The 23,056-nt window shown below is 47.2% G+C and overlaps 1 protein-coding gene across 3 annotated transcripts in view; it reads right to left on the reverse strand.

The window, feature by feature from the left end:
• LOC114660471 (C-terminal binding protein 1) overlaps positions 1 to 23,056 on the reverse strand; it is a 45,230-nt gene that overhangs the window by 4,614 nt on the left and 17,560 nt on the right. Inside the window, exons 1-7 of one of the 3 annotated variants that reach the window (XM_028813183.2) lie at positions 21,922 to 22,084; positions 20,509 to 20,663; positions 13,502 to 13,646; positions 7,529 to 7,735; positions 6,680 to 6,894; positions 2,639 to 2,769; positions 26 to 153 (exon numbers count right to left, since the gene is read on the reverse strand). In XM_028813183.2, coding sequence (XP_028669016.1) covers positions 26 to 153; positions 2,639 to 2,769; positions 6,680 to 6,894; positions 7,529 to 7,735; positions 13,502 to 13,646; positions 20,509 to 20,663; positions 21,922 to 22,069 — 1,129 coding nt within the window. In that variant the 5' untranslated portion in view covers positions 22,070 to 22,084. Of the gene's footprint in view, positions 1 to 25; positions 154 to 2,638; positions 2,770 to 6,679; positions 6,895 to 7,528; positions 7,736 to 13,501; positions 13,647 to 20,508; positions 20,664 to 21,483; positions 21,503 to 21,921; positions 22,085 to 23,056 lie in introns of those variants that run through there. The other 2 variants (XM_051933363.1, XM_028813186.2) reach the window with 2 other exon arrangements.

A 23,056-nucleotide genomic window follows, 5' to 3' on the forward strand; every position in this document is an offset into this window, starting at 1 on the left:
TCTAAACAGTTTTCCCAGAACCCACCTGTGATGGCACGTCTTACTTCTTTGGCAGCTTCCTCCCGTGCTTCAATGGAAGCTTGCTCGCTGTACCAGGCAGAGTGGGGGGTACAGATCAGGTTCGGTGCATCTTTCAAAGCGCCCTGAGAAAAACTGCAAGGAAAAGTCCAAAATTAAACCAATCAATCAACCCATCAGGACTTCAAATCGAATGCAAGTCCCCGGCTGCCACTTGAAAGAGCTGCACGCAAGGCTTGGGTTTCTCATACAAAACCGGTCATGTGACACAAGGTGGCAATGCAAGCCAGGACCAGCCAATCACAGTGGCAGGCATATGGATGACAATCTTGAGAGAAGACGACCATAGCCATGTTATCATCTGCTTGGGATGCCACTATGGCAGCCTTTACCTGGAATGGATTACTGATGTTCACGTCAAAGTATTTGCCAAAACATGGCCAGTGAACACAGAGGTCATTTCACATTCGACTCGGAGGCCAAAGTGGACCAACTTCATTGTTATGGCACGGCTTTGATAAAACAGAAATGCTGGCATTCAAGCAGTTCTGCGTCCGAGCTGACGGGGACTGTCTGGCTTCACTGGTGAATCTGTTCAATGCGAGACGGATTACCTTCTGAATTCAGCGTTCACATTTACATTGTGCCATCTGTTGGAATGCATTTAGTAACACATGTAGAAATAAAATGCACTGCAGTCTTCATTCCGACAGGTGGGGCATCATAAACACGGGCCCTGCTGTTGGAGCCGACGGACAAACTGACGGTAAACGTAACATAGGAGATAAAAAAGGACGATGGAGGGAGCGCTGGTCTCGTTCAGGTCCAGGAAGCGATCAGCAAAGTGAGAGCAGGAAGAAACTAGAAATGCCACTGATTGGCACCTCTCAACAGGGTACACTGGTCTATCAGGACCCCTGTGGTTAGACAATCAATGAATTCTAATGGGATTAAAGATCATTTCCTATCACATTTTCCAATTCAATTTTCTTTTATTAGGTTTTGATGTCGGTTGTATGTGCCATCTTTAGGAATAAAAATGCATCGTATTTCATTAGAACACATGGCAAACACCATGGAGTGGGCACATTGAGAAGGGCGCCCTTGAGTGAGTGTGGCACGACTGACGTATCATCTGACCACTCGCAGTTTCACTCAGCTGAATTCAACTCCACACTTCTGCACTTCAATTAAAGCACTAGACCACCGGCCCACGATTTTTGGTGGGCTGGACCAGCTAGGAGAGTAACCGAGGAAGTTAAGTGGTAGAGAAGTCACAAAAAGAAGGGAAAAGGCAAGAGAGGAGAGCGGCTCCCAGTGCTGCAGTGCCACGGGGAGACCTCACCAGATGGAGGGCTGCAATCTATCGAAATCGACTGTAAGGCTGTCGAGTGACTTTCTTTGTAATGGCATTACATTCACGTAGAAAATCGTGGAACGTCTAGGTGTCTACGTAGGCCCGGCTCTTTATACAGTGATGGTAACATCGATCTGTCTTGTGTTTTAATTGGTTTCTCACTTCTTTCCGTCAATTTTTGTAGCCTACTCTTGTAACGCTTGTTTCAGAACAGACACTGACTGATGTCAGCTCGATTACGTTGACCTCATCTGGACCAATGAACACATTTCAATGGAAACGTGAGGAGTACAGAAGAACTGGCTGTTATCACCACTGCATTATTACAAACCAAGTGTGGAGGAAATGCTTGGACAGCATCAGTCACAACTGACTTTAGTTCCGTTGACACAGAACTCAAAAGGCACCTACTGTGGTAGCCGGCTATTAGCAGACTGATGCTGCTGAAATCTGACACACTACTGGCTCTTCAGGGAAGTTTGCTGGGAAAGTTTGATTGGCTCTTATGGTTGAGTTTTCAAATTGAGAACGCTGTACACATTTTGGAAATGTCAAAGCTGCTCACTGAAAATCACTGACAGATTCTCAAACCCGTCTGCCTTGAAACAGAGGAACATTTGGAGCGATTGATTCGTTTCCTGCTCGTTCACGTTTCTTGATGGAGAGTTCACTTTCTCGTCTGATGAAGACAGGACATTATAAATTTTCTCAGCCACCACTACAGACTACATGGAGTTTCAAACCCTGAGGTTGTGGGTTCAAATCCCACTACAGACACCATTGTGTGACCCTAACCTGCCTGGGCTCCAATTGGAAAACCAAAAGAAATGGAATGCTGTAAGTCACCTTGGATAAAAGCATCAAATAAATGTAAGTAACTTTTAAAAAAAAATGTCATTTTGGCTGGAGAAGATGATGTGCTGTAATGGAAGAGGCGCCAGTAGCAACAAATCCACGGCACTCTCGGCGCAGGTCAAACTACAATCAGCATTTGTGAAGTGACAGATTGGTGGTGGCGGCCATCGGTCATCATCTGTTTTCAAGTTTGTCTTAAGTACAGAAGCCACAGAGTTCTTTTGGTACAGCACTTTACAATTTCTTATTACAGTTCTGAATTAACATGGAGGTTCCCCACAAGCCTGTAGCTCCCCTCATGGAGGAGGATGTCAGTGTCAACAGACCACCAGCAACACTGGAGCTGAAGCACTTAAAGTAGCTGAAGCACAAAGGTCTCCGGAAGGACTCAATTGGTGGGCCGCTCACCTGAAAGGCTCGTTTTCATGCACGTCGAGGGCTGCTCCTCGTATCCGACCTTCTTTCAGAGCTTGAGCAAGCGCCTTCTCATCGACCAGGCCTCCTCGAGCCGTGTTCACAAGGAATGCACCCTGACGCATCTGCAAAAAGACAACAGCAGCTCATTGGCTGGCAAGGACGTGTTGGACCCGAGGAGCCAAACCCAAAAAAGTCCACCTGATAACCCCCAATGACACGGAGACTGTAAGCCCACCTTTCAGTCTTAAGAATGGTCAGAGTGGCTGCTGGTTCCACAACTAACATTTTTTACTGCTTCCATTTACTCTTCTAAAAATTGTGCTGCTTAGCGACGTCCCATCACATCTAAATGTGTGACCAAGTCAGACCAGCATGAAAAGCTTGGTGAGTTGGCAAAAGTTTCAAGGACACAAGAGGTGCCTGGACAGGACGAGGCGTGAACATGACACCCCCTACACCACAACGTCCCATTAGACACATCAAGGAGGCTTGTGATAGACTAGGGGGGTCCTCTGGTAAGCAATGCTGTACAACAGCAAACACTAAGTGGATGAGCCTGTGGGGTCCTGGATGATGGATTATCTGTCCGGCAGAACACACTCTGTGAGCCCCAAGGTCACCACAAGGAACAGGCCCGTCATCCTTTCTCTTCACTCTGTACCCCTCAGACTTCAAGTGTAACAGCAGGTCACGTCACTTGAGGAAATGTCCAGATGATCCTGCACTAACAGGGGATGAGATGGAGAAGAGCAGTTAGGTGGAGAACTTGGAGGACTGTCTGCAACTGAACATCAGCAACACCACAGAACTGCTTATTGACTTTCATCGCACCAAAGGGCCTCTACACCTGCTCACCATTCATTCACACTGCTACATGTACTTGGGGGTCCACATCAATGGCCGGCTGAACGGGGTCTCGTAACACAGAATGACTAGAGGAGAAAGGGCAGAGCAGACTCTTCTCTTAGGAGACAGCGTTCCTGTCAAGTGGGGACTGACACATTTACACGTCCGACAGCTTTGTGATGGCCAGTGTGCTATGCTTGAATTTGTATTTTACACCGCATGGTGAGGAGTACAGAGAAGCCGCCGACTCAATAGGGGGTGCTGCAGGTACCCAACAATGCAAGTGGCTGAGCACGTCTCCCAGGAGTCTCCCTGAACCTTCCTCCACTTCACCTCTTCCCAATTGTGTAAGCGTTGGCACAGCCTTGGCCTGCCCCACTTCTCTGTGCTGAGACAGGAGGAGGATGTGGGGTCCAAGAACAGCCCACTCACTACCACATCATTACCAACAACCACCACTGACAAATCTAAAAAGACACGTCGGCTAATTGTCTTTCATGGCACCAAGTTTCAACTAAATCAGTCAAAGTGTTTTTGAGATTTTGGGGTATTTAGTTCTTCTGGTACCTCTAAACACTGATGTATCAAAATGTCCTTTCATAGAGGATGCCTGCAGCCCATGTTGTGCCACCCTGCCACATTTCAGCTTTTTCACTAAACGGGAAATGGCGAGTCAGTGAGCGAGTGAAGTGTCCGCTCTGTTCACACATATGTAGATATTTCTAGAAAAACATTCATGTGTTGAACTTCAGACAAAAGCCAAACTCTCCCTAAGGAACAAATAAAACTCTGATCAATATCAAAACATCCATGGAGGGAAATGTTTTTCTAAACTATTGTTAAAAACAGACTTCTGGACATCCACACAGGAAGACAGGACTCCTGACCAATGGCCACCTTTTCACTTCAAGAGCTCAGTCCTGTCTGAATGTGTTCTCAGTTTATGTCCTGCGTGGATTTGCACACCTTTTTCACTTTGTGAGCAGACGACTGCAGGACTAACATGTGGATTGTGGGACACAAGTAACTGGAGATCTTCTCCTATGGCTGTTTTTGACACTCTTTGCCGTTATGCAGTGCCGGTCACCTTTGGTGTGTATTCTTAATTTTTTTGTTTCTCCCTTCTCCATTAAAACCTGACTGCAAGTTCTTGTACAAAGCACAGGGGGTACGTAAGATGAACATATTTCAGATGTAACATTGCTTTAACACAAAAAATTAAAAACAAATTACTGAATGGGTTTACGGCCCCGCATTTCACTGATACGGACGACAAACAGTAGAACTCATCCAATACGTGACTCTCTCTGCCATTTCCACCCACCAATCCTCACTCCACCACCCCTAATGAAGCCATGGCTTCAGAAAGGTCTGCAAATTTATGAAAAATCCAAAGCTGAAATTTCTAACTTCCTGGACGCTGTGGGGCGCTCCAAGTTGTGCTCAGGTGCCTCCTGTTTGCTTGAATGAGGAGCGTCCAGAACTTGACTGGAGGGCCTCCTGTGACAAACTGACGCGACATCATTCAGAAAGGCACCGGTGTTTAATAATTATTTGCATTTATATAGCGCTTTTCTCACTACTCAAAGCGCTCAGCAATTGCAGGTTAAGGGCCTTGCTGAAGGGCCCAACAGAGCAGAGTTCCTTTTTGGCATTTATGGGATTCGAACCGGCAACCTTCCAATTGCCAGTGCAGATCTCTAGCCTCAGAGCCACCACTCTGCCACAAGGCAGGGTCCACAATTCATACGGCCTGTCTAGACAAAAGCCAAGCGATGAAGTCCCTGTAGACCTTCATGATCAAAGTGTGGTGAGGGACACACCAGGACAAGTGCATAAAACCACCTCTACAGCTTCAAGTGTTTCCAGGAGCACAGTGACCTTAAGATTGGACAAATACAAGATGTGTGGAATTATAAGGAATCGTAGTATTGGACGAACTGAGTAACCAGGCCAGAAGCACCTTGGTCAGAGAGGTGACAAAGAACCCAATGGTCACTCTAACAGAGCTTCAGAACCCATCAGAAGGATAGCCATCTTGGAAGCACTCCATCAACCAGGTGTTTATTAAAGGTGGAATGGCCAGACAGAAGCCTTTCTTGAGTAAGACAAGTAGGACACAGCCCCCTTGCACTTGTCTGGTGGAACAAAGAGTGGAACTCTTTCATCACCTGCCTATTAGCAACCCTAGGGTGAAGTATGGTGGTACCACAGCACAGAGACTGGTCAGAATTGAGGGGAAGATGAATGCAGCCAGATAAATCGGGGCATTAAAGAGCACCTGTGCCAGAGTGCATGCCACCTCAGACTAGGGCGATATCTCAATGATTCATAGCAAGCAACAAAGAGTGGCTTTAATACAAGTCTCGGAGTGGCGCAGCCAAACTTCATAGAACATGCGTGGAGACCCCTGAAGATGGCCCTTCACAGACGCATCCCCATCCAGTCTAATGGAACCTGAGAGGATCTACCAGAAAGAATGGGATAAACTGAACAAATGCAGGACAGCAAAGCTTATAGGGACTTAACCAAGAAAACCCAAAGCTGCCAAAGGGGCTTCTACAAAGTATCTAAGTAAGGGTCTGGATATTTCTATGAATGGGAGATTTCAGTTTTTGATTTTAATAAACCTGTCTTCATGTTGCCATTATGGGTTACTGAGTGTAGACTGATGGGTAAAAATGGCAAACTGGCCTAATTAAAATGAAACCTACGCCACAACAAAGTGTCCATGAAGTGAAGGGCTCTGTGGAGTACTTTTGGAATCCACTCACTGTGTGCTTATATTTTTGTACAGATTTACGGCTTATTTTTGACGCACATTTTTATTACTTTTTATTTCTCAGCCATGCATCTGTGAGTGAGAGCTTCACCATCATGAATCAGAAGGCCACCCTTTGAGACACGGCTGCTCTTGCTCAATAAAATTCAAGTGTGACTGTGACACCATTGTGGAACAAATGTGGGGGGCCAGTCTGGAGCAGGACTAGCAGCAGAAAACCAGGAATGTGGCTACACTTTCAGAAAAAGCACCTGAGAGAATAATGGAGGAGGAGGAGGAAGTAGAAGCAAACAGGAACCGAGCACATAGTGGGGTGTCCCAGAGAAATGCAGCCAGAAGAGAGGAAGAAAGCGATGGAGAGACCGCAGCTATGATGGGGACAACATTGGGGCAGAAGTCAGTACCTGTTTGATGGTGAAGTCATTGATAAGATGATGGTTGTGTTCGTTTAGACGGCAATGAAGAGACACGCAGTCACTGTGTATGAGGAGGTCCTGCAAGGTGCTCATTCGCTGTAAACCGAGAGATCGCTCCACTCCGTCTGGGAGGTACGGGTCATAGAAGATCACGTTGAAGCCAAACGCCTTTGCTCTCAAGGCCACAGCCTGGCCAATCCGTCCTGAAAAAAGAACAGAGTCAGTCCTATGGGCCCACCAGCCGATCTACCAAAGGATCACCCCTACGAGGCCTGCTCTTGATACGATGCTAGTGCACTTCTAGCTCAGCTGCGCCATAACTGACCATACTGTCAGGATCTCTTTATGTTAATCCTTCAGGTTTCTTTGGCTTTACTGTGAATTTAACATCATCTGTGTGTGTGCGCAGGTCGGAGTGGCAGGGCTTAGTAATGCACTGGAACCGTCGTGACAAGCAAGATGAGCAGCTCGATGAGCAAGGAAGGGTGTTTTTTTCTGAAGGAAATGTGACCCTCACAGGGTGATGGCACCGGCCTTATCAGCCCTGGTCCTGGTGAGGCTGCTTTGGGCTGGCCGGTTGGAGTCACTTTACACTCCTGAGGTAAAGCTGGTGTCTTTCACTTTCTTTACTTAGTCAATAGCCAACCATGGAGTCCTTCACTCCGTTGGATCCCATTTGCTCGTCATGCCGGAGTTGCTTGCTCCGCACTTCTAAACATCATTCTGTCTGTTTGCCCATCAAACCTCTGCAAGTTGGCCAGCAATCCCAAAATACTTGGCACTTATATCTAGAATGATACATGCAAAAGAAACAGAAAAAGCCCCTTTGAGCCTCACCCAGCCCAATGATCCCAAGCTTCTCTCCACGGATTCGTGCTGCACCTCCGGCCACCTCACGGATTTGCTCCACACTGCTGGCGCGAGTTCCTTCTCTCATGGCCTGGTGCAGCCAGGTGACTCTTCTGTAGAGGTTTAGGATGTGGCACAGTGTTGAGTCGGCAGTCTCCTCCACCGATGATGAGGGAACATTGCATACTGCGATTCCTGAGAAATGCAAGGAGACATGCAAGCAGAAAAATGAAAAGCCACGCCTGTGAGAACCTACAGGGATTAAGTGAGCTCCATCTGAGCGGACATCTTTGGACTACAAGGGGGTTCAGGATGAATACACATGTGATATTCCAACAGGCGTGTGCAAGAGCGGACACTGCGGCTGATTGACGTCCTTGCCCTGGAGGCTCCTGCCCACCACAACCCTAAATGGGATTAAGCAGGTCAGCGGCTAAGGAATGAAGCTGGTGGTGTCACACCATAATATGTCCCACCTTAGTGGGGTGACTCTATGGCTTCTGTACTTCTGCTCCTTTCCTGACCTTAGGACACTGTAACTGCTTTACCTTTATGAGTTTTTTTGTTATATTTTGACGGCCCACTGGAGAGCTCACTGAACCGGCTCTACAGCAGTGGATATTAAAGTGTGCCTGCCTACATCGACCAGCTCCTAAAGAGAAACAAAAAAAATACATCATCACAAAAGTACAAGCCAATATAAAAATATCTGGCATGAGCAGAAGGCATCGCTAATAGCAGATAATGTTATAAATCGGGTCCTGAGCTTTCTCAGGTAAGGGTGACAGAAGTTTTGATGTCAAGCAGTTCTACACCCTCACAGTTGTTAGCACAGGCAAGCAGGAATTTCAGTGGACTCTGCACATGGGACAATAGTAATATTAGTACTGCAAATCTAAACTCAAGTCTGAAGTGATAACTACCACCGCACCATTAAGCAGCCATTACTGGTTTAAAAAGTGTCATGCTACATCCACAGGACTCCGAGGTCGGGCAGGACAAGAAAGACACCAATACATTGTAGCAAGCCTACATAACATGTCAAGCAGGTTGGCTTTCTGGACTGGCTGTCACTGTATAATGTGGCTGGTACGAATATCCCTTCAGGCACTTTTGTGGACGACCAATTGCTGGGAGGACCCCGCCTGGTAAGTATTCCAGCTGTCAGTGTCATGTTGCTATAACAACTAAGCAGAGAAAGGATGTTTCGGTGGGAAACTTTTCTTTTTAAGGGGAATGGCGGATTGAGGAGGAGGAATAAAAGAAAAAAACAGAAGGCAAGGAGGCGGCGATCTACGCTTAAAAGAATCTTCAGGATCAGATTTCACTCAGGGACGTCTGCATTTGTAGGTGGCCACCCCGAATTTGAAACAGTGAGACGAATCCCCGAGAAGAGGCCAGGCGTTGAGGTTCTCTGGGTGCTCCCGTTTGGCGAGTCAGACTCGTGTTTAAGTTTCTTCGGGATAGCCAGCCGGGAAGCAGTTTTAGCCCAAGGACTGTTTTTTTCCACTCCATCTTACAGTAGGAACTGTACTGCACGTTTCTTCGCCGTGTCATGGACTACGTTAAATCTTTATTTTTTTTTTGATCCTTTTTCTTTATGTCCGTTTCAAACCAGGGATTAAGATTTGCCCGCTGGGGAAGGTCTCTGGGGAAAAGGGTTCACAAATGAGCAGTCAGGCACCGGTCAAGTAAATGTATCAATTGGATTATAATATACTTGACCAGTCCAACTTCCTTCTGATTTTTGGCAAGTATTTAGGGGTGCATATAGGGGAGAAGAGGGGCCAAGGACCGAATATTTTAATGCTGCTTTATCCTTCAAATATCGTCCACTTCCCTATTGGGTGGTGAAGTGTAGTAATTGTGCCCTGTATTGGGCGACTGTTACAACATGCCTGGCACAACTGAATCCGAATACTTGAGTAGTAGCAGTACAACGATAGCGCCTTTCCCATTAGTCCAGGTTAGGGCAACGTCACATGTCCAGTGGAATGTCAAATACAAGTGAATGATGCAAGCAGACGATGACCAAATCAAAATGTCACCATTCATATACCATGTTGTCAATTTGAGACCGGGTGGTCCACATGTATCATGTCTGTTATGAGGTTCAAACATGCACAGGAACGTTAGCAGAAATGTGCAACTGGAAAAAAAAAAAGAATTCTGCAAACATTCAAGAACAAGAACCAAAAAAAGAAGAAAACACCAGAAAAGGGGCAAGAAGCTTCTAGATGGTGTAAAGAAACGGGTGGAGGCCACCACCATGGGCAAGGCTTGAGCAGCCAACTAGTAGGAAAAGGGGGTCTTTCACCAGTCATTTTCTACAAACCAGGTGCACAATCATCTTCTTTGTTGTATGACAGACAGACAGACAGACAAATGTACTTTATTTGTCCCCAATGAGAAATGAGAACATTACAGAAGTGACAGAGAGAGAGGGGTGGGGTGCTTGTCCCGACAGCATGTTGCTGCTCCCACCACACCACAAACCACATACTGTAATAATAATAATAATAATTCATTACATTTATATAGCGCTTTTCTCAGACTCGCAGATAAGTTCTCCCACAGACAAGTTGGGACTTGAAAATTTCTGGTATTTTATAATGTCGGTCATATAAGTCGAATGCAGAAAACTCACGCTATTGGTCCAAGAGATTATGATATGCTAATGCCCACCCACCTGACAGAGTAACCAGGAAGCCTTTTTTTGTCTATGTGGGTGTGGCAATGCGCTGTATCAGCGTGTGCTCCTAACCCCCCCCCCCCTACTGTGCCCACATGGTATTTAATGCCCGCACTATTCTGAAGCGACGTTTGTACTGTTTTGTGTTTTTTGTGTCTCACACCTTCATACACCATTACTGTAAGAGCATCCCTTATCTACAATGGAGAGTTCAACCAGAAGAAAATATGAAGCAGGTTTTAAATTAAACGTCGTTGAAGGAGTGAAATGAAGTAGTGCGCTGGTGCAACAAAATTCGATGCGTCTGAGAAACTGACGAGAGGTTGGAGGAGGCAAGAAGATTTAAAGAAAAAAAAAAAATGAAGTGTCGCATTTTTGAACGGGCGTATTAGTCGGGGTCTGATTTTATGATCGATTATTTGGGTTTCAAGACCCGATTATACACGAGTTTATATGATATACATAATAAAACAAACAACTGGCTTGGATACCCGAGAGCTGCTACAGTCAATGCCGGGGCTACAGCCGGCAATAAGTTGGTCAGACTTGATCATTTGAATAAACCTTGATGTGTCTGCACACTCTGCGAGACGTTGGTTCACAATTACTCATCACTCTGTCGCTCAGTTTAAAAATAAATGTCAGCAGGATGATGCAGCCAGTTTCTCAAAGTCCGGAGAGATCCCGCTTGTCGGCTTTAATTGTAATGTGTTTGCGTCTCCGCATGCAAGTCTCCAGTCCTGCTACATAAAAGAAGAAAACTGTCCAGCAGTAAACAGCATTTGAAACACGTTTAAGATGGTCCTCTGCAATAAAGAAACGCCTGCGTACCCGGAACAGTCCGTGACTTGTCCTGATATAAAAACATTCTGATGATTAACAGCGGGTCCATTTCTAGTTCTACCTGAAGATCCTGGACATGACAGACTTGAAAGTGACCACAATTGCAGTTCATGTAAACCACACAGAAAATGACAACTAGAAGGCATGCAGTCCAATGAAGGACCCTGGTGAGGTCTTGTTGTCCTTCCAAATCTGACAATCAAGTTGTTCCGTTACAGCCAGGATTTGTGTTCATTTTTCACATTTTTGTGTAATTGGTTAGGTTTTTTATTATTTAGTATTTATCTACTGGATCTTCCATCATCTGGGTACCACCCACAAAACCCAGAAGGCGGGGCCAGCTTTATGTAACTGGTGAAGGACCAGTTATATGTGAGGATGGAGAGACGACACTTTGTCTCAAACGGAGTTTCTGCTTTTGTGGACATTTTGCTTCTGTCCTCTGCATGTTGCATTGTTCTTTTCAGGAAAATCCCTTTTCTATGATCCCCCAATCGATTTTTCGGTTTCTTTTTGCTTTGTTTGTAATAAACTCTCAATTTATAAAGATCTCCGTAAGGACTCGTCTTATCAAGCCAGAGGTTTGATGGTTTTTCTCTCTTGCTTGGCTTTGTGGATATTTCTACAACATTTCTACTGTTTATAAACTTTTAAAGCCAGCTCCCCATTTTAAAGCATGTGCAGGCCAAAGCCTGCCTGTAGAGTTTGGGGGCTGCCTGCCTAGTGATCAGGCTGCATCTCACCAACACTGACGGGGGGCCGGGGGGGGTCCACTTCCTAATTCTTACACATTTCAGATTATTTTCTTTTGTTTGTAATATTTGCATTTGTTTTTCTATTCATCTTGTGTTTTATGTGTTGAACCAAGGGGGGTGGGATCACCCCCTGCCTCAACACTGCGACTGCGTTTCTGTTCTTCGGCTCATTTTTTGACAGTCTACATATTTTTTCTTTATGATTTTTTGATCTTTGTCTCTGCTTAAAAGATGAAGATTTTTAATTTATTGACTTGCTTTTGTTTGCCTTTTAGGCATTTCATTTTTTCATTCAGTTTTATCTTTTTCACTCATTTTTTTAAATACAATCTTTAAAGTATAAAAGAACTCAATTTGTTTTTTGTGAGTAGAACCCCCCGTTTTCTCCTTCTGTGTATGCAGTATAAACAGTTAATGGAGGCGACATAGGGGTGCAGTGGTAGCAATGCTGCCTCGCAGTAAGGAGACCCGTCTGGGTTCGCTTCCCGGGTCCTCCCTGCGTGGAGTTTGCATGTTCTCCCCGTGTCTGCGCTGGTTTCCTCCCACAGTCCAAAGACATGCAGGTTAGGTGGATTGGCCATCCTAAATTGTGCTTGGTGTGTGGGTGTCCTGCCTGGCGCCCTGTGTTGGCTGGGATTGGCTCCAGCAGACCCCTGTGACCCTGTGTTAGGATATAGCAGGTTGTCAAATGACTGACTGACTAAATGTACTGAAGGTGTTTCTTTCAGTCTGATCCTTTGGGGCCTGTGCAAGCCATGAAGGCTTCTGCTTGAGTTGCGGCCAGGCTGGTTTTTGTATCTAGACTGTATCTGTTTGAGTCAAAGTCAAAGACTATGTCCACAGTACCAGATTTTCATTTAAACCTGCACACATTAGTCTTTGTCTTCAGCATTTGTCCACAATACCCAATCATTTGTAACTCCCAAAAATGGGGAATTTTGAAAACCACTCCCCAGAGACGCATACTGCCAAAGACACCGACTTGCTGTTATCGAGTGCGGATGGGTGAGAAAATGGAGAGTTTTAAAAACGCAGACTCTAACCTCCCTCTGATTTGTCTGTGCTTATTACGTAGCCCTTTCCTGATTGGATCCTGCTCATTACATCTCTTCCCCTGATTGGTCAGCCTTCACAGAAGACCACCATATTCCAACCTAGAGAACGCAGGAGTCGATTTCTGTGGTGTTTGATGTGTTGAGCACTTTTATGCACCTAAACTGCATTTTGTGCAATGTGAATAGTCAAATCACTTACTGGTTTTGGGACAAATCCAGGGGCTGGTGGAGATATCATCCCATCAAGGGTTTTACGCAGCTGTGTGCATGCCCAGTGCAGGTGAATGGATACATCGTGTGTATTTTGGTTATATTAGCGGGGCAGAGATATTGAAAACCTCAAGTACAGATGGAGGTCTTAGTCAAACGTCAGAATGTGGATAAGCCTCGAGTTCCATGAAGAACTGCAGATCTTTACAACTGGAGCTGGAAGACAACAGTAATAACTCGCCATACCCCGTGCAGTCCATTCAAGAAAATGACCGTCCAAGCAATGCGATGCACAGGTTGACGGCAAAAGGCAGAGAACAAGAATGCCGAGCAGACAGATGGTCTTTCTGAGTGGCAGCCCGACCAGAAGGCGGGTTGTAAGACAGAAGAGGAGAAGCGCACTCACCTAACTCGGCAGCCGCTTTGATGTCGATGTTGTCGTAGCCGCTGCCAATCCGCACGATGATCCTCAAGCCCTTGAACTTGTCCAGGTCATCTCGTGATAACGTGATGGTGTGGTACATGAGAGCTCCTACTGCTTCATTCAAGACCTGCAAAGAGAAAGCTATCGACTATTACAGCCTTGCACTCTCAGATGGACAAGCTGTACATGGACAGGCATGTCAAAACCAAAGCAGGCAGCTACACTGGACACGGAGCCTCGAAAGACTAACACTCCGATGTCTCAGACGTCACTTAAGGCACAGTGAATGGAGAAGGAACCGCAGGCCCACATCTGTGTGCGTCATCAGCGTCTCATTTGAAGAGATGGGACATTTCATGTGTGCTCAAGTAGGCCTTCCTCCTCTGTTCAAATAGCCCGAAATGCACCGAGGCGTACCATGTGACATCTCAAAGGCCATCCGATGCCCTCTTAAATCTGCACGTTGACCCACTCTAGGGCTCTCAGAGCAGGTGTCACCATGTGAATAAAATCCGTGTTAGTCATTTGCATGAATTTGAACTCAACTTGTGTCCTTTGCATTACCGTCTGTCATTCTGATGAATCACGGCACATCGATTACACCTCCCTTCTTCCTCATGAGATATCCGCACTTCTAATCATCGCAAACGGCAAAAGACGGCAATTCAGAGTGCAATTCATTGGAAAGCTCAGACTTTAGTGACAGTGTGCTGAAATGTACTCGTCGTCTCGTTAAGCTTTTTGTTACCTTTGAAATGTTATTTTTCACGTGATGAATTCTGTTTTCGGCCTCATCCCGTCCCGTCCCGTCCTGTCCTGTCTGTGTTGCACTTATGTAGGGCTGTGATTTTTATAAATTATGTTTGAATTTTGCATTTTGTTAAGTGTCTGCCCTGCCTCCTGCATGTGCAGCTCGAGGAGGCAGGCCCACCAGATGAATCAGCTGTATCAACGGAGAAGTGGACATCCCTCCTTATCTGATGCCTGCGTTTTGTTGATTCTCATTGAATTTTGGAGTTCCTGGATTTTGATTTGTAAGTACTGCATTTGTTTGTTTTTATTTTTGCAATCCTTCATAATCATTGTAATAAATCTTTAAGATATAAAGGAACTTTGTTTGGTTTGTCTTGCACCTGAGGCTTTTGGATTGTGGACATTTGGAACTTTTGTCATTTAAAAGCTTGCTGTTTCAGTTTGGGGCTGGGCTGCCAGAGGTGAGGCCTCAGGAGGGACTTGGGACCTGTGGAAGTGGCAGGACTTACTTTTTTTTTTTTTTTTTTTTTTTTTGAAGGCCTACATTCCTCTTTGAAATTTTTGTGCAGTAAACTCACAAGAAATGTAACTTACTTGCTTGCAAGTCTAAATTTCCCTTTCATGATTGAAATGAATCTCACAAACTGCATTTTGTGCCAATTTTGATTATTAAAAAGAAAACGCGTTTATGAAATAAGGCGACTGAAAGACAGCACATCGCTGCAGGTCACAGGCTCTGAATCCTTTCTTCAGTGGCACTTATTTTGGGTTTAAAAGGTCCAAAAACTGAACCTGCTCCCCCCCTGCCTGTCTGATCTCATAAAGGGGGCCAAGTCTTTTCTAAGCTTGCAACCCCCACAAATACGTATTGTAGTATAAAAAAAAATCAGTTTGTTGCTCCAAGCACTTTACTGTATTTTAATGGCCAAATGTAATCACAAAATACAGTTTGGGAGATGAACGTCAAACCTGAAGAAACCTGCACACCTGCAAAAAGGCAAATGAGCTGGAGCTGAGCCAGGCGGCGCCAACAGCCACTGGCAATCCTCACTTTTTATTTTTACCGTCGATGGTAAAGAACGGTGCGGGTACTTCATGTTGAAACCTCAACCCTAAAAATCATTTCAGAAGGAAAGCGTAACTCTTATACTAACTTTCATCAATTATTACATGGAATGACCCCAATGATTGGGATCTGCGGCTGTCCCTCTCCTCCCTTTCTTTCTTTCTCTTGCTGGTGTCCTACTGTGCCACTTGGTGCCACTCCTGCCCACATGAAAGACACCAGAGATGCGGGGAGCCTTGGAGAGATTCAGTCATCAGATTAGGCGGACGTCTATGTCAGAGTCGCTGCCCCGGCTTACATGTACGTTTCTTTTTATGTCCTTTTTGATCATTTTTCATCCTGTGGTTATCCTTTATGTTATTGGTGATAATTATGTTTTTCATTTGTATAATTATTTACTTTATCATCGGTTTTCTTTGCAGTTTGGTGTCTAGGTGTGGATGCTCTGTGGTTTGTGGGTAGCCCCCTGTCAGTCTCCGCTGTGTTACTGCTCCCACCCTGTAAAGGCTCATGGGAATTGCAGTTCCTTTGTGGTACACTGAATGCGCTTGGTGACTGGGGAGCTCTTTCTTTGTATTTACTTGCTTCTGATTCTGGAATTCAGATGAGATCATCCGCCTAAAGCTAAGTGTGTTGGGACTCGGCCAATACTTAGATGGGAGACCACCTAGGAAAAGACTGGGTTACTGTATGAAGAGGTGTTGGTGAGGCTAAACCCTGCGGTCTAAATGTCTCAGTGCAGTGACAAGGACACTGTGCTGTAAAAATGGTGAGGAGGTTCTTTTGGATGAGACGTAAAACTGAGGGCCTGACTTTCTGTGCTCATTAAAGACCCCAGGGCATCTTCTGAAAACATAGGGTGTACCCCAGTGCCCCAGCTAAACTGCCCTCCATGGCCTGGTCATTCTGACCCCCCTAATCTTTCCCCGTCACTTAAGTGACTCTCTCTCGCCACTTCACCACCTAACAGCTCATGTGTGGCAAGCGTAGTGGTACAAAAATGGCGGCCGTCACATCACCCAGGTGGATGCTGCACATTACTGGTGGTTAAAGTGGCTGAGTAGAAAGTAAAAGCACTATATTAATGTAAAGAATTACGATATTTGTTATTATTATTATTATTACTGATTCAGGACTTTTTCATTAGGACTGCCTTGTTGGCAAATCCTTCTTGCCTCCTTTTCTGCTTTTAGTATTTTTTGATAATAATTTCTTGTTGCCTTGCACTATACTAGCCAGGGGTTGACGGTGATCCCCTCCCTAGTGGGGCATTTCAGAGTATATTTTTGAACTTTGAGAGTTAAGTGCATTTTTGACTGGTGCAGGCCAAAGCCAGCCACTCGAGTGGAAGCCAGGCTGCCATTCTGTGCACCTCGTCTGGGATGGCTGGTGGGAAGCAGGCCTGCTTCTCTGGCTATTTGTGAAGGTTTCACACCACTTTGGCTATTCACAACGCAGAGCACAGACCCTAAGGTAGAATGACCAGCAGGGGGCGGGCACTTGCCAGGGTCTCTGGGCCTTTCATCTGGACCCCCATCCTAGAGGTTGCTGTTCTCCAGGGATGCCACTGGCTTTGCTTGGTCCTGATGGGAGGTGAACCTTTGGCACAGTCTGAGATTCAGAGCACTCTGTGCAGGCTTCCATTAAGGACTTTATTCTGTTCGGCTCTCCTCGACTACTGTTGTCCCTGTCCCTGATGCTGCCACCAACATGCTTTATCACGGGAATGATATTTCTCCAGACACGATGCTAATCTTGGTTACGACAAAGTCTTCTGGGTGCTCCAAGTGAGCCTCCATGTCTCTTTTACTAAGGAGAGGCTTCTATCTGACCACTCTGTCATATTGTCCTTCTGAAAGCTTCTCTGGAGCTCAGTCAGGTGTGATTGATGGTCATCTTTTTAGGGAGAGTTCCAGACGTCTTCCATTTAAGTATGACGGAAGCCTCTGTGCTCTTGGAAACACGCACTGCTACAGCCACCCCCAGATCTGAGCCTCAACGCCATTGTGTCTCTGCAGACAATTTCTTGGACCTCACTCAACTGGTGGACCTTCTTTAGACGGCACAGTTGGACTACAAACATCTCAAGGATGATCAATAGAATGGGGAGCACCTGAGCCAAAGCAAAGGGTCCAAATGCTTGTGTCAATGTGATCCTGGTTTTACTTTGTCACTCTATGGTCACCTTTGGGGCCATCTAGGGTTGGGACTCGAGTCATGTACGGTTTGTAAAGTGTCTCGTGATGATCCACTATGACGGGGGTCTCAAAGACGCTAAGAGGAGCACAATTGGGTCATAAGACAAAAAAAAGGGCCTAAGAAACACTGATCTCAGGTTCTGAGTGATGCTTGATGAGAGGAAAAAATGAAGGCTGCAACCCAAGAAAAAGCGAAACAAGCGAAGGGGTCTGAAGATGTCGTAACTCCACCTTATCTGAAAAGAAAGGAGAAGGTCTGAGAACTCCACTTGCATTGAGCCATCAAGGAAGGAAAATGGACAGTGTTGGAAATGTCTGGAGCGGCACAAAGAGAAATGGCATGGCGTTCAAGAACGGCTTTCATTAACACCAAGGACTGCCTTCTCACAAGGAGACGGGTTGGGGTCTTGTGAAGCAAGTCAACTGAGGACCACCACCTCACTTGTGTGCGTCTGCTACTTAAGAAGAAAAAGCAATGAGGCCGCAAGACATCTGATGGACTAGCGGCCGTAAACATTAGCCTCATGACGCTGCCCTCACTGCCATCATCTTAGTGAGTGGGAGGACACTGGCGTCACATAACATACCCAGCGACTCGCTCCCATGCCGATTTGTCTTTAGTCGTAGGGTGGGCTGCGTGTGCAGCAAAGCCGACAACCAATGAATGCTCATGTGGAAGTGCAATGCATTTCTCGTAGCGACACACAGAACAGAGGCTCGTCTGTCGGATGTCTCAGGTTTTACAAACTGCAAACTAAACCGAAAAATAGAAAAATCAAAGGAGCGAGACTGCGGCTGACCTCGCCATAGCGCTTAACCCTCCCTACAGCACAGGCTCCCCGTCACTGGCGGTCACAGAAAGGGACAAACACAACTGTGCTGACAGATCTGCGCTCAGTCTGTAAACGCGACAAGTCCAGCGGTGGTCTGGAGTTTAACTGCAAATCTGACCCACCCCAGGACTACAAGTCGTGTAATGTGACATCGGCTTAATGAAGAGGCTGACCAGAAACCCGTGGCCACTGCCACCCCCCAGGATCCGAGCTCGACCCCCTTTGGGCTTTGCTTTTTATTCTGTAAATGTAGTTGACTTTGTATTGTGCTTCTAGGAGGTCCCCGACTCATTTTTACACACTTCTCCTTAAGGGCACCTGCTGGCTACAGGAAATACTTGAAAATGGATCACAGTGTAGCACTCCGGACATTCAGCAGCTTTGAACGTGACCAAATAATAATAAGAAGAAGAATTCTTTACATTTATATAGCGCTTGTCAAGACTCGCAGTGCCTCGGTTTACATAAAACGGAGAAGGCCCAGGAGAGCAACATCTTCTGGCCTATAAGAGCAAACAGGCGGCAAACCGGCCAAAAGAAAAAACGCGTTCAGCGCGTCTGAACCACCGCGAGGGATTTGTCTGTGTTTCGTCAGCACATTACCGCTCCACTTTTGCTCTGGTGACGCCAATGGCAGGGCACCCGGCCTTTGGTGCTCTCAAGGGTCACATGTGGTTAAAAGCTGCTGTTTTCAGGATGAGTCATGAGAATGTCACACTTTAGTGCCAACGTAAAAGCAAAAATGCTCATTTGCAATTTTAGAACTGGTTTCGGGGGTGATGCCCTGAAAACTGAAGGGACCATGAAAGACTTGACCAGAAAATTCTTAAGGAGATGGTCCTCTCGTCAGTCCGTGAGCTCAAATGTCACCGCGTCAGGCAGCAGGATGATAAGCTGCAGCTGAATGGCCTGTAAAGTCCCCGCTTGAACCCGAGAGGGAGGGCCCAGAAGAGCAGTCGACACCCTCAAACCACTAAAGGGGAGTGGGTCATGCGTAAGACGGGCGACAAATTAGAATGGGGGTTCTCAACGTCGGACCCCCGGTGGCTGCTCTCTTTCTAATTGGACTCCTGGGCTCATTATTCCATCCATCCATCCATTATCCAACCGCTATATCCTAACTACAGGGTCACGGGGGTCTTCTGGAGCCAATCCCAGCTAACACAGGGCACAAGGCAGGAACAAACCCCGGGCAGGGCGCCAGCCCACCGCATGGGCTCATTAAGTGAACTGTTATTTCCCAAGTTCCCAGAAATTAAAGAACGAGGTTTGGTAAAACAAAACTGCACCAAGCAGTGATACGGAGACGGTGTTATTTTCTGTTCTTTTTAACAACACTTTCATCTTGATTTTCATTCATCTTCTCCAGGTGTTCTAATTGTTTAATGAATCCATTATTTAGTAATCGGCGGGTCTTGCGTCCTTTCACAGTTCCGTGTTGCTTGCTTGGCTGTCCGCTCTGCTCGTTTTTAATCGTCGATATTAAGACACAACAAAGAATAAGGGCAGAATTTAAATCTACAGCAACGGCAGAAAGATTTCTAAATGACTTCAAAATGTGAAAATCACGCTGCTGTGCTTTTCTAAATGTAGAATAAGAGAAACAAAATCAGAGCTAATTAAATGAGACGAGTGTGATGACGAAGCTGATGGAAACAAAACCCTGCAGCCGCTGCGGCCCACCAGGACCGAGTTTGAGAACCCCCTCAATTAGAGGAATGCGATTAATGGTGGGGATTGCTTTTCACGACACGGGTGTTCTTTGAATAAATGAAGCCCCGATTTAGTGTTCATTCAGGTGCCCACTTTGTGTCACATATACAGAAACAGAGGACAGTACACGGGGGTAAATACTTTTTCACAGCATCATGCGTTCCGATGCCTTGCTGCTCCTCTAAAACCTCAGAGGTGTGTCACGCGTGTGTGTGTGTGTGTGGCCTCAGACACCTCATGTCACCCTAACAGTAACAGCAGGACGACGAGACACGCCAATGAAGGGTCCCGTCAAAGCCTCAGCGTTCACTCCTGCTGTCCCCGACACCGGAATGTCAAGTTGTGCTGTGACACATGTGACGGCGGTCCAACGACGCCTTTCAACAGACAAAGATGACACCAAAAAAACAGCCGAGGCTTTCCTACCTTCTCATGGATCTCCTGCGTCGACTGGGCATCGCAGAATGCCACGGTGGCTACGTCTTTCAGAATGGGCATTTCCACCGTACAGTCTCTGCCATCCAGGAGGGCCACCAGGGGACGAGGATGCATTGGGCCATTTAAAATTGGAGGGCGTATGCCTGAAATGACAACAGTGAGTGACCAAAATTACAAATCAGAACAAACCTGAACACACTCAGAAGAATCAATCGGTTTAAATGAGTGACCTGCAGATCTGTGGTCAGGGAGACCATGGCACATGCGCCAAGCGGCCCCTCCAGAGCTCCAGACACTCCAGTGTGCCCCCTGTCCTTCTTGATAAAGCCCACCAGGCCTGACAGTTTCCCAGTCTGCGTGTGTGTGTGCGAGACACACACTGTGCTGTGGCCCCTCACCTGTGCCCACCCTTGGCCACAGTTACATAATACCCATGATGCACACAGCCTCTGGGTAAGTCATTTGCCAGGCCACAAGCCTGTGCCCAACAGTACGAGGAGGAGTCACCAGGAGTGGGCGTCAGGGAGAAAAAAAAAAAAAAAAAAAAAGAATAAAAAGGCTTGGCTCTGGTGCCACATGACAACATGCGCCAAGTTCAACAGAAGGGGCCACTCCTGTGCCGCTATTGTCTGCAAATCTGCATCTGCTCGCCTGACCCACACACACTGCATTCAGCCTCCAGGACAATGAACAAGGGTCCCCATTCATGCTCCCCCTCCCCCACCGCCAGCCTGAGGTGACCTTTAACCCGCATGCAGCGTGAAGGCCAACGCGACAAGGTGGGGGGCTTGGATGTCACAGAGCACGCAGGAGCAGATGACCAAACACCGCCGATTTCCTTCTGGCCTGGCAGGCAGGACCACTCTGTGCAGCCCAAATCGCAGAGCCCAAGTATGTCTCTCGACAGCCTGGCACCACCTGGGAAGCAGGGACAGCTGGCGGTCACCACAGACTGATGCCCACCTCATTCCAGGTGCAGCAGCAGTTCCACCGCGGCCGCTCTTTCAGACGTGAAGCCCTCGGCGGCGCACGGGACGGCCAAAACGGCGTGTCAGGGGGCTCCCGGCGGTACACAACAAAGGCAGCACGCGATCCGCGGAGGACGCTCAGCTCGGCTCTGCCCTGGAGACGCCAAGTTTGGGGGGATGGGGGCGGCAGACACTCTCGTCTCAGACCTGCAGAGACGGCGGGCAGGGGGCTCGCTGTGTAATGATCAGTAGAGGGGGGAAGGAGGAGGAGGTCGTCGCCAAGACCACATGACAAAGCCCTCTATTCACAGATGGCCGGCAGCTCGTTTGTTCAGCCGCAAGCCAAGCCCGACAGGCCCTACCTGGGTGTCGACAGACAGGGGCAACGCAACAGCGGCGCGTGAGCAAAAACAAACCCGAAAAGCAATCCCACCTTGCATCCTGCTGTCGCTCGGCCGGCCTGACTTCTTCAGCACGCCCGCGTGCACGCACGCACGCCACACACCGACGATGACAGGCACGGCTCGCTCAGAGCGTGCCGTAAACTGCAGGCCGCCAACGCGCCAATCAGACTGCGCCATAACACGGCATCATCCAGCCACTCCAAATCTCATTAGCTGACGGAAGCGGGCCTTTTGTTTGTTTTAAAGGGACCGCGGCCCAGAGGACACGACACGCAGCTCGCGCCCCTCAAGAGGCCAGCAGCACCGTGACCCTGGATGGCAAAGTGGGACAAAAGGATTAGGAGCCACTAACAGCTCGGCAAAGCCACACAAAGAAAGAAACCAAATGCCACCAAAAGAGGGGAGCAGTTCAAATATCTCAAGTGTGGGGGTCTCCCTGACGTTCTCCCTCCACTGGACTTGAGCCAAAATGGCCACAGCTCCTCGCCCTTTCCCAGCCTCTCTTTCTTTGAGGGCTCACCGTGGCGTCTAACCAGTGCCACCCACGTTGGCCAAATTTGCGAGTTTTAAGTTTGTCAAACACTAAAAAAGTCGAAACCTTCCTCATTGGTCTTATGACGTCTGCTGTACGGAGCAAATGCAGAAGCGAAAGCACGAGGGGGCTAAAGAGCACCTGACGGATAAACGGAGCCGGACAGACGACGTCCACGGCCTTTAAAGGTCCAGAACGAGCGGCAGGAGCCATGGAGAGTGAAGCCCGGGAGGCCAGGTGAACAAACACGTCAAGAGGCCGGAAGGACCCGTCAGTCGGTGCGGGGAAGTTAAGAGAGGGGACATCATCATCATCAGCAACCCAAAGCCAGCGCCCGGTCACATTACAATCCTGCGTCACTGCGACATCTGTGTCCCCACCCGCCTTTTCATAAAGACTCACCTTCAGTCGGTTTGGTTTGAACTTTCCCAGCTCATCCACGCGAGTTTTTAGTCCACACTCACACGGGGACAGCTGACAAATGCCACTTGCCTTTTGGACCTTTTCCATCCACACTAACATTTTCAGACTGAAACACCAAAAACGTAAACATTTTCCTTACTGGGTGGGCACGGTTCGTCAGCCATGAGTGATGCATGTTGTACAGAACCCTGAGAACATGAAAGAGGACC

The sequence above is a fragment of the Erpetoichthys calabaricus genome, chromosome 11 (assembly GCF_900747795.2).
Source record: "Erpetoichthys calabaricus chromosome 11, fErpCal1.3, whole genome shotgun sequence".
Taxonomy (NCBI): domain Eukaryota; kingdom Metazoa; phylum Chordata; class Cladistia; order Polypteriformes; family Polypteridae; genus Erpetoichthys; species Erpetoichthys calabaricus.